At 40.2% G+C, this 12,155-nt stretch overlaps 1 protein-coding gene across 1 annotated transcript; it reads left to right on the top strand.

Annotated features, from left to right (window-relative positions):
• The first annotated feature begins 7,280 nt into the window (after positions 1-7,280).
• On the top strand, positions 7,281-9,651 carry LOC148208645 (uncharacterized). Its single transcript, XM_088116869.1, has 3 exons — positions 7,281-8,027; positions 8,128-8,168; positions 9,338-9,651. The coding sequence occupies exons 1-3, from the start codon at positions 7,630-7,632 to the stop codon at positions 9,382-9,384; spliced, it is 486 nt and encodes a 161-aa protein (XP_087972995.1). The 5' UTR covers positions 7,281-7,629; the 3' UTR covers positions 9,385-9,651.
• The last annotated feature ends 2,504 nt before the right edge of the window (positions 9,652-12,155 follow it).

Genomic DNA, 12,155 nt, shown 5'->3' with positions numbered 1-12,155 from the left:
AGCAAAAACTTACTTACGAAGGGCAGTTTGCGTCATTACGGCTTATTGAATCTGCCCGTCCTCTCTCTGAGGCGTAAAGTCGACTTGTTAGTGAGGCCCCACTCTTGGTTATATTACTCATTCTACTTCAGGTAAGCTCTTACCTTGACTTTTATTTGCTTCTCGTTTTATGACATTCCTTTATAGTTTATCTTTTTCGCTGTTAGATTCGTCTGAGTCCTCTAATGATCAGGATGAGATGAGTCTTTTCGATCGATTTCGAGCTAACAAGAGGTTTACCTCGGGCGAGGGAGCTTTAAGTTAGATTCCACCAACTTAGCGACGTCAAGGGTAGAGCCATCTACTCTACCTCGACCTGTCGGTGTTGCTCTGAGGGCTACTATTCGTCCTCCTCCGTTGTCTGCTCGATATGTGCTTCCTGGTTCTGCGACTATGAGCTTTGGACTGTCTTTCCCTACGGTTCTCGAGTCTTCTCGTCTTGAGAGATCTGCATCTCCTTTACAAGGTCCTGTCTTTGGTTTTCAAGGACCTTACCAAGCACCGTTGCCACCGGAGGAAATTGACAGGGTCAGGAGACGTATTCAAGAGAGAGTGCAAAGGGGGACTCTTCCTGACTCATTCTCCGCTGGTGACCCTGATCGGGACGTTTGTCACGCTTTGCATGAGATACGCAAGGTGAGTTTGTTTTCTTACTTTCTTCTTCTCCTTTTTCTTTTTTGCATTTTCCTCTGTTTTACTACCCCTTGTTTGTCCTTCAGTCTTGCGTACTGGTTAGCTCGACAGTTGTTAGGGTTGACTTTTAACTGCAGAAACATGTGTCGGTAGGCCTATTTGACCATGATTTTGACCCCTTTCCCATCATTATTTGCCAAAAAATATTACATTTGCTTAAAGTAGAACATGCATAGAACATTTCTGCATAAAGTCAAACTATGATACTTTAGGAAAAACATGAGAAAAATGCGGTCAAATTTGGAAGAAAATAACAGTTTTTGTTTTGCAAGAATTGCGCCTGGTGCAATTTTGAAGACCAAATTCGCAAAACGTCGTTTTGATTAATGAAGGGCAAGGACGACATTTCCTATGTCTTTGAATCAAAGTTATAATCGTGAGTCTAAGTCAACTGGGAGTGGTTAGGTGTATCTCAATTCATTTCCACCTAAAAATGTGGGAAGTTTAACAACTCCAAGGGCCTATATAAGAATGCCATCCCTCCAGTAGCAAATCATCCATTCTAAGTTCGTTTTCAGCTTCATTTACTTTCTCCTTCGTTGTAGAACTCGTTCTTATGCTTTAGATTTATGTTTCAGTTGCCATTTCCTTGTATTTTCACACTTTTGCTTACTGTATTGCTTTTAATTCGAGTTCTACCTCTTGTTCTGCATTTATTTTGTTCTTCTTAAGTTCTTTAGTGAGTTTACACTCCCCTCACACTCGAGAGAAAACAGGGTTAAGCTAGAACTCCTTATACGGCTCATTTATTCGTTTTAATATAATGAAAAATATCGCCGTTATGTTTCCAGGGCATTTTCTTTCCTTTAAAAATGTTCTAAATTAATTATCAACCTCTTTGTGGAATGCCTTAGTCAAAATGATTTGATTTTCAAAACGCTCGAGCTTTGCCCATAATTGTGCCTGACACTTTTTTGGGTTGGTTTCTAAAAACTTCTCTTTACATATTTTTTCCATTTGGCCAGTGAGAGTTTGATTTATACATTAAAGCCCAACCCTGAGAAGGGTGAGGTAGGTAAAATAATAGGAAACCAATATCGGATGTGACTTACACATAAGCGCATAAATAGGCCCACTGACCCATAAAGCAAATGCGTTGATAAACATTCTCTATGATTGTAATCACATATAGACTTATGATTGTAGGTTACCCTAGCCTCTACAGCAACCAAAAGAAGTAGTGAAAGAGTGATAAAGGAAGTATGTCAATTATGCATGAGAACTCCTCTATTCAAGGTGAAACCCCACAACAATAACAAAAATAACCTCAATAACAAGATGATGAACCAACCCCAAGAAAGCTAAACAGATTTATGCTTGGTAAGATGATCAAAGATCAAGAAGAAAAGAGAACTTGTTCCTATCTTCAAGATTTCGAACTCTCCACAACCTAATTCATCAAACTAGATTGAAATTTCTAAACATGCATTCTAAACACAAGAATACAAAGAAAGCTTAAAGCTTGAGAGAGATTAAACTCAATATGAAATTTCATTCATCAAATGTTGTGTTTCAAAAGCAAATGTACATCCCTACTTATAGTAATTGAAAAGACACAACCCTTGGATGAAAAGACACAACCCTTGAAAAATACATAATAAATTAAATATGTGGATGAATCTAGATTTTTAGATTCATGAAGTTTCTTGGATGACAAGATGTCTTGTCAAGCTTGAAAGGATGCAACTCTTCACCAAGTGTGAACACCTTAGCTTGGAAGTGACCATTCAACCCTTCTTCTAGTCTTTTAGCTCTAGCTCTTGTGATTGGACCTTGTGGCATAATGATTTGCTCATGATTGGGTTGACTTTGAGGATAAGCTTCATTTGAGCTGATTTGAGCTTGCTCCTCTTGTAGGCTTTCCCCATGCACTCTGTGATCACTCATTTCTATATCAAAGAGTAAAACTCAGATTCCCAATAAAAGCTAAAATTGCCCCTGGTGCATTTTCCCAACAAAGTGTGTTTTCCATGTTTTGCATCAAAAATAAGGTAGGAAACAAAAATGTTGAGTTTTATTAAATTGCTGGGTAGTTAAAACCCCAAACAACAACATTTCATCACATTTTTCTTCCTAAATCACAATTGCATATTTGAACCATTTCACGACATTTATTGATTTTGAAAAGCAACAAGTCCCTGAGGATTCGACCTTGGATTACTCTCAAGTATTACTTGTGACCGTGTGCGCTTGCACGAGTCTCTACTCTTTTTAAAGGTAGAGAAAGCCCCAACAAGTTTTTGGCACCGTTGCCGGAGACTTATTTTTCAAATCATATTCTTTTCAAGTGAATTGTTATATGTGTAATTGTTGCATACCTCTATCATTGAACTTAATTGTTATATCTAACCTTTTAGGGAGTTGTGTATGAGTACAAGGTCTGGTTGGTTGACCTTTGATCTAGAGATTGAAAGAACTCTTAAAAGGACAAGGCGTGAGCAGAGATTGAGAAAAGAAAGAAAAAATCAAAACGAGAAAGAAGTAGAAGAAGAAACCATCGAGATGAGTAGACAAGATCCTCCACCTTCACAAGATCCACCTATGAATGGAGATATGGCAGGTGAAGGAGCAGCAAATCGAGCAGGAGAACTTCCTAATCCGATCCTTCGGTAGATAACCGAGATGTAGCCATGCGAAACTGTGTCACTCATGCATTCCACAACTTAAATTCAGGGATAAGTAATCCTTTACCCCAAGCCGCACAGTTCGAGCTTAAGCAAGTCATGTTCCAAATGTTGCAAACGATGGGCCAATTCGGAGGATTGACTAACGAAGATCCCTACTCCCATATCAAATATTTTATTGAAATAGCTAATGCATTTCAACTTCCTAGTGTCTCTGAAGATGCACTAAGGCAAAAAATGTTTCCTTTTTCTCTCAGGGATGGTGCAAGGACTTGGCTAAACGTGCTAGAACCAAATTCTATCACCACGTGGGCACTAAGGCAACGCAGGTCTAGTGGGGACCCAGGTAGTTTTACTATCCCTTGCTCAATGGGTGATAAGAATCTTGGGAGACCATTGTGTGACTTAGGCGCAAGTATTAATCTTATGCCTCTTTCTGTCATTAAAGAGTTAAATATAGGAGAAGCTCGTCCCACTACTGTCACTTTAGAACTAGCTGATAGGTCCATCAAGAAACCGAAAGGGAAAATAGAAGATGTGCTTATTAAGGTTGATAAGTTTATTTTTCCCATTGATTTCATAATTTTGTATTGTGAAGCAGATCTCTTGGTGTCGATCATTCTTTGGAGGCCGTTTTTAGCAACTGGAGACACAGTATTTAATGTTCGAAAAGGAGAGATCACTATGAAGGGGCAGTGATGAGCAAGTCACCTTCAACATCCTTTATGCGATGCGGCTCCTTGATGAAGTCAAGGAGTGCTGTGCAATAGAGGCAACTTTGAAGAAACTCAAGCAAATGATTGTGGAAGACTTAGAAGAAAATTTGAAGGTCGTAGAAAAGGAAGCGAAAATTGCACCTGGCGCAATTTTCCTATCATTTGAGCATTTCGAGTTTTTGCACCCAACAGTAGCTGATTTGAAAGCCTTCCAACCTTCCATCATTTAACCTCCATAAGTGGAGAAGAAACCCTTATCCTCTCATTTAAAATATGCTTATTTGGGTTTAAACGATACTTTGCCAATTATCATTTCTCCTTATTTGACTAATGAACATGAATCTTTACCTTGCAAGTTTTGTCTAAGTACAAAAGGGCTATTGGATGGACCATAATGGACATAAAAGGAATTAGCCCTAATTTTTGGTTAGGCACCGGGGTGGTCTACCCCATTTCAAATAGCAGTTGGGTTAGCCCGGTTCAATATGTCACCAAGAAGGGTGGTATGATGGTGATAACTAATGATGACAACGAGTTGATCTCAACAAGGACGATGACTAGTTAGAGAGTGTGCATGGACTACCGTCACCTAAATAATGTCACTCGAAAAGACCATTTTCCACTTCCTTTTATTGACCAAATGTTTGATTGTCTTGCATGGAAGAATTGCTATTGCTTTCAAGACGGCTATTCTGGTTACAACCAGAATACAATAGCTTCGAAGGACCAAGAAAATACCACTTTCACATGTCCTTACAGGACATTTGCGTTCCGGAGGATGCCGTTCGATCTTTGTAACGATCCCGCCACCTTCTAAAGATGCATGACTGCTATTTTCTCTAATATGGTAGAAAGCACGGTAGAAATATTTATGGATGATTTTTTCGTGTTTGGTGAGTCGTTTGATGTTTGTTTAGAGAATCTAGAGAATGTTTTAAAAAGGTGTGAAGAGACTAACCTTGTGCTTAATTGGGAGAAGTGTCATTTTATGGTACGTGAAGGTATAGTCCTAGGTCACAGAACTTCAGGAAAATGAATTGACGTCAATAGGGCTAAAATATACTTGATTGCCAAACTACCCCCTCCCACTACTGTAAAAGGTGTTAGAAGTTTCTTAGAATATATGGGTTTCTACCGTCGTTTTATAAAAGATTTTGTGAAAATTTCTAAGCCATTATGTCAGTTGTTGGAAGTAGATCGACCCTTTGATTTTGATGAAAATTGTTTGAAAGCTTTTGAGACACTTAAAGATGTATTTAGCTCAACACCTATCATAATTGAACCCAATAGGAACTTGCCATTTGAACTAATGTGTGATGCAAGTGATTTTGCTGTAGGTGCGATGTTGGGTCAACGAAAAGGTAAAGTTCTTCATCCTGTTTATTATGCAAGTAAGACATTGAATAGTAGTAAGTTAAACTACACTGTGACTGAAAAAGAATTTTTAGATGTTGTTTTCGCATTTGACAAATTTCGTTCATATTTGATTAGGACTAAGGTGATAATTTTTACAGATCATTCTACATTAAATACTTTTTTGCTAAAAAAGAAGCTAAGCCTAGGTTAATTAGATGGATATTATTGTTACAAGAGTTTGATCTAAAGATAAAAGATAGAAAAGGAACAGAAAACCAAGTAACATATCATTTATCTAGGCTAGAGTCTTTTTTGCAGCATGATAGTTGTGAAATTAGAGAACATTTTGTGGATGAGCATCTGTTAGCTATTTCAGAAGTCCTTTAGTATGCTGATTACGTGAAATATGTGGTTAGCAACATAATTCCTACTGATTTGAGTAAGCACCAGACAAAGAAGTTCTTTCATGATGTTAGGTTTTATAGATGGGGTGAACATTTCTTGTTTAAACTGGAACCTGACAATATTCTTCGCAGGTGTGTTACTGAGCATGAACAGAAGGAGATTCTGGAGGCGTGCCACAAATCGCCATATGGTGGACATTTCGCTGGACGTAAAACTGCAGAAAGGTCCTCCAAAGTGGTTTCGTTTGGCCATCCATATTCCGAGATGCTCACATATTTGCTCAAAGTTGTGACCACTGTCAAAGATCAGGTAACTTGACACGGAAACATGAGATGCCCTTAAACCCAATATTGGAAGTAGAGTTGTTCGATGTTTGGGGCATCGACTTCGTGTGCTCATTTCCACCTTCATTTGGTAAGAATTACATTCTCTTGGCTGTTGAATGTGTTTTTAAATAGGTCGAGGCTCTACAGGGATAACTTCTTCAGTACCAAAAGCCAAAGAGAAAGGAATTTCTCCATTAGCTATTTTGGCACTAGTCCGATAGGCCCATAATATGCTAGGTAATTCTTCAGCCCATCCCCCTTTTAAGGATTATAGTCGGTTCTTCAAGTGATGTTTAATAACTTTGTTCACTACCTCGACTTGTCCATTGGATTATGGGTGTGCCAGGGAAGAGCAAAAATGACGGATGTTGAGTTGCTTGCAGAAATCTTTAAAGTTGGCATTATCAAATTGCTTTCCATTATTAGAGATGATAGCGTAGGGAACACCAAATCAACACACGAGGTTTTGCCACACGAATTTGGTGATCTTCTTTTTCGAAATTATGGCAAATGTTTCAGGTTCGTCCCATTTAGTGAAGTAATCTATGGCCACCACAGCGTATTTAGTTTAACCTTTCCTCGTTGGCAATGGTCTTACTAGATTTATTACCCATTTCACGAAGGGCCACAAGCTAATCATGGCAGACAGGGCTCTGCTGGCATCCTTGGGATCATTGCACAACACCAACATCGGTCACATGTTCGAGTGTACACTTGGGTGTCTCATCGTAGTGTTGGCTAGTAATATCCTTATCGAAGGATCTTATGGGCTAAACATCGCACCTGTAACGCCCCGCGTTCTCAAGTATGTTTATTTTTAAGATATCGTTAGTGCCTTTGGATTCTTGGATTTTATAATTTTGGAGTTCTAATTTTCCTTTTTTGGACTTTATTCTTGTATTCTAAAGTTAAAGTTAATCATTTTATTTTGGGATTATTGTGGGATTTACTTTAAGTAATAAAATGTAGTTTTGGGCTTCTTGTAATGGGGTTGTGTGTTTTTAGTTGGGCCTCATTTAAAATTGGAGAATTTAGGTTATGGTTTTTAAAACAATGTTAGCAAATAAAGAAAATAAGAAAACAGAGGAAAAAAAAAGGGAATAAAAGAAAACAAAACAAAAAGTGTAAAATAGAAGGAAAAAAAAACCCTAAATCATTTCATCTTCTTCTTCCTCACTTGTCCAACCGCCAGCCCCCCTATCTGCTTCTTCTTCTTCAACCCCCAGTCGCCGCACCCCGCCCCTTTGTTTTCCGGCGACTGCGGCACATCGGTAGCCTCTGCGAGCAACGACGTTCTCAGATCGACGTCGGTGCAACACGAGCAACATCGGTGCGACCTATGGATTGCAACGTTTTGGCCTGCGACGGTCCCCTTCGAATGACCCAGCTCCCCGGTGGCGCTTCTTCTCAACAGACCCAGCGCGACGCGACCTCCCTTCAGCGAAGGGCAACCTTCATCCGGCGACGTCCATGCTGTTGCCGATATGCCCAATGCCCAGATCTGCATCAAATCTGACGAACTCACGAACCAGCAGCGGCGAACGGTGGGTCGACCTCCGCGACGTCCTTGAACCGACGGCGGCAGCAATCCTCGAGCACGACACGAACGACGGCGCCTTCCCACCGAACTCGGCGGCTCTGTGTCTCGAACTCAGCATCTCCGGCGAACCACGACATTGCTCCTTTCTCCACGACCACATCTGCAGCGGCGCGTCTTCTACGGCTACTTTCAGCGCTGACCCACAATCGATCGCAGCTAAATCCGTGATACCCATCCCCGTGGGCGTCAGAGTTTGCAAGCCCGAAGCTCTTCGAACTCAGATTTGCAGTATCGGCACCGACCCACTCCTAACCCAAGAGGTTTCATGGTGAGATAATAGATAACGGATCACCTAAACTTAGTTTCGATGCAAACTAAGTGTTTCTACCATGAACTCTAATCAAGTTTGGTTTGCTTTTGGATAATAGGAACCCTTCGACGAGCTTAGTAGCGCTTTGGGACTTTGTTTGTAAGTAGCACGGGGGCGGGTGTGTGCGTTGTTGTGTGCTAATATGAATCGTTCTTGCTGATTTTACATTATAAACATGTTTCTCTTATTATTTTAATTGTTGGACAGGTTTGTGAGGTCGATGTTGTTATTGTAACTTGCTATTATTTTATATATTGGATATGTGTATGACTGGTATCCATGTTTGTTGTCTGCAACTTTAGGAATTTACTGATATTGTATGGTTGGAAGTGATTAGGATTTGTTATGTTGTGAAAAACATGTTATGTGAAGCATGTCATAGGGTTGTTTGTTGAAGCTTTTGTGTGCTCTATGTTGTGAGCAAGTTGGTTGTTGTCAAACTTTATGTTTTTGAGATCCGTGATGTATTGAAATCATACTAGTGGTTGTGTTGTGGATGGACGTTGTGGTGGTTGGTTTTATTAGGGAATTGGTACTAGAATCTTGGTTGGAGGCTAGAAATGATATGTGGAGTTTTGAAAGTTATGAAGTGAATGGGTGAGTGTCGGGGCCTCGGGTATAAATGGTCGGGGGCTGATACGTCACTAATTGGGTATTGAGGCGTCGGGTATAAATGGTCGAGGGTTGATGCGAGGAGTCTTTCGAAAGGAGAACTATTGGGGCCTTGGGTAAAATGGTCAAGGGCCAATAGATTGTAAAGACATCGAGGCCTCGGGTATAAATGGTCGAGGGTCGATGCGAGGAGTCTGTTGGAGGGAATACTATTGGGGCCTTGGGTAAAAATGGTCAAGGGCCAATAGTTTGTTAAGACATCGAGGCCTCGGGTATAAATGGTCGAGGGTCGATGCACTAGTGTCGGGGCTCTGGGTATAAATGGTCAGGGGTCGACACTACCAACAGAATGACCTTGGAAAGCTTGAATAGCTGAAATGAACATAGAGTTGCTTGAAGTGCTAGGGTGCCACGTGGACTGTAGTTAATTTGTATATGATTGTGGTTAGCGTCGGGTCTTATAGAGCATGTTTATGGTTGAATGTATAATGTAATTATAGAGTATGTCTATGGTTGTTCGTATACTGTAATGATAGAGCATGACGATGTATGTTCTCTTTATGGTTTTTGAGCATGATGTTCGTGTGTGATTGGTGAGGGCTACTTACGAAGTATATTTTATATACTCACCCCCCCTCTACAATTGTTGTTTTCAGGCGGAGAGTTCGTTGGCGACCATGGCGATGACGTGGAGGAGGCATGACAGGAGAGGACCATAGGCTGCGTAGTTGTTTTCGTTAGCCTAGGTTTAGATGGATTATGCATTATTGATTAGAATTAAAATACTAGTCCTATTTGACTGTTGGGGAGTTTTCCACCTATCGTTTACTTTGACTTGGGATAGGTGTTTCACTTATCTCTTCCATTCATTCAACTCTTTTAATTGAAATAATGGATTTGCCTTGTGATGTTGTCCACGAAGGACGCTTGGATCAAAATTTATAGATTTGATGTTTTATTTTTGTTTTAATTTTGAAGTATTGAACAGAGATGAGGCTTTATGTTATATAAATATTACACAGGGAGTCGTTGATCTCGGGTTTAGAGAATAATAATTGACAGGGGGTTTAAGTAACGTTACCTAGAATGGCGTGAAACGTTTTGGGGCGTTACAGCACCCATGAATGATTACCGCAGATTCCTTCGTGAATTTCCTGCATCACATATTCAGCTTCCTCTTGATCCAGACACTTTAGCAGTGGTTGTGAATATCCTCGTTTGTACAATATATCATGGATCATGGTGTATTGGGTTGCTTATCGCCGTAATCGATGGGCCTCGATCATGTTGGTAGGTAACTCACCTGTATTAAGATACTTAATGATCGAACACATCCATGAGTCATAGCCCGGGACATTCATGGTGTGGACGTCGAGGGCCTTTTCTGTACTAGATTGCAGTATGAATGTCACAGGGATAGTCTGACCAACGTTGGTCTGATAAGTAGTTGCCAATTGAGATAAAGCATCCGCTTTTCTATTTTATGATCGAGGAATCTGCCGAATCTCCCATTTTGGGAATTCGGCAAACAATTGCTACACTTGCTTTTTGTAGGCATTTAGTCTTTCCCCTTGTACTTGATATTCTCCACTAACCTGGTTAACGACCATGGAATTACTATGGACAAGCAAATGTTTAACACCTTGTCCTCGTGTTGCTTGGAGTCCGACAATTAAGGCTTCGTACTCAGCTTTATTGTTGGAAGTTTTAAATCTAAAGCTTAATGCAGCTTCCATGCATTTCTTTGCAGGTGATAGGAGTACAACTCTTGCGTGGCTGTTATGGGTGCCAAGATGGATATCTTCACTTCGTGGTGCTAATCCAGGATTTATGTCCGCGATAAAGTCGGTGATTGTCTGCCCTTTAACAGTTGTTCGAGGCTTATATTGTATGTCATATTCCCCTAGTTCCACAACCTATTTCATTAATCGTCTCGAAGTTTCGGGCTTCTGAAAGACCTGTTTTAGTGGGAGGTCTGTAAGTGGATGGTGTGGGCATAAAAATAGGGTCTCAGTCGCCCAGCCGCCACTATTAACGCTAATGCCATTTTTTCAACTAGCGTGTAGCGGGTCTCGGCATCGACTAATGCCTTGCTAGTATAATACACAGGTACCTGGCATTCATTTTCTTCCTTGACCAAGGCAAAACTTATTGCTGTTTTTGAGAAGGCGAGGTATGAAAATAACTCATCTCCCAAGGAATGTTTTGCCAGCAAGGGCACATGGTTGAGGTACTCTTTAAGTTGTACAAATGCCTTCTCACATTGGTCGGTCCATTCAAATTGACCGCCTCTCTTAAGAATCTGTAAAAATGGCAAACACTAATCAGTGGCTCGATATATGAATCGATTTAACGCCGCGATTTTTCCGTTAAGGTTTTGAAATTGGCGTAAATTTTTTGGTGATGTCATCTCCATTACTGCTCGAATTTTGGCTAGATTGGCTTCGATCCTATTCTGATGAACCAGATATCCTAAAAATCTGCCGGAAGATACCTCAAAAGTGTATTTGTTGGGGTTCAGCTTCATATGATATTTTCGTAGGATGTTAAAAGCTTCTGTTAGGTCATTCTCATGTTGGTTTGACAGTCGACTTTTTACCAACATGTCACCACATAGACTTCCATATTACTACCAATTAAAGGTGCAAACATCTTATTTACTAACCTGTGGTAGGTTGCTCCAGCGTTTGTTAGACCCGATTGTTGGGTTTTATGTCCTAAAACTCATAGTTTGAAAATGACAGATATACTTTTATCATTCAATAAAGTTGTTATTGAAGGTTTTAATTAATAAGTAGTTATTGATCCAATAAAATGTTCTTACTATATCTAAATCCAATAAAATAAAGGATCCTAGACTGTTACCTGAGACTCAAACTCTATGTAAGAGACATAAATATGGATCAAGTTTGAGTTAACAGTCTAAATGGTCTATAGTATAGGAATAAGGTTGGGCGCCTTATTCTCGGGACACTATGGATGCGACCCACTTTGTAGCTAGTACAAACGATGTGATCCTAATTCGTTCATGTGAAGACATGCGAGTGGGGGTGTCCCGTGCAAAGAGTTTGCATAAGACCGGACCATGAGATAGTCACTTTTACTTTATAACACCGTTTACTGTTTGAAACTGACTATTTCAACTTTGATGGCCTAGGTAACTCGATCTTAATCCTGAGCTAACTATGAACTTCTGTTTACTCGGGATTATCCTTAGATCTGCATGGGTGAGAGCAGCTCAACAGCGCTGGCTCAATAAGCCTCCCATTTCAGGGGTAAGACCCGATAGATAGCTAGGGACATAGGGTGCAAGAAGGAATTCACTCCTACCCAATTTTGGGATAGTAGAGAGGTTGTTCTCTTAAGGGCTGAATCCAGGTCTTGAACAATTGGCGCCACCCTCATCAAAATGTTTGAGAGGATTTTTTGATTTGATAGTTGGACTACAAATCATTGTTCATCAGAGGATTAGTG

Source organism: Momordica charantia (assembly GCF_013281855.1).
Source record: "Momordica charantia cultivar OHB3-1 chromosome 10 unlocalized genomic scaffold, Mcharantia_2.0 BLBB01000010.1, whole genome shotgun sequence".
Taxonomy (NCBI): Eukaryota; Viridiplantae; Streptophyta; class Magnoliopsida; order Cucurbitales; family Cucurbitaceae; genus Momordica; species Momordica charantia.
Note: the sequence above shows the minus strand (reverse complement) of the source record. Positions and strands in the feature narration are given on the sequence as shown.

What these genes read in the sequence shown, in the direction of transcription:
- LOC148208645 (XM_088116869.1), top strand. Translation starts at nt 7,630, where the DNA reads ATGCTGTTGCCGATATGCCCAATGCCCAGATCTGCATCAAATCTGACG. An exon ending in CTAACCCAAGAGGTTTCATG is followed by an intron (nt 8,028 to 8,127) that starts GTGAGATAATAG and finishes TTTGGATAATAG; the next exon opens with GAACCCTTCGACGAGCTTAG. An exon ending in AGCGCTTTGGGACTTTGTTT is followed by an intron (nt 8,169 to 9,337) that starts GTAAGTAGCACG and finishes TGTTGTTTTCAG; the next exon opens with GCGGAGAGTTCGTTGGCGAC.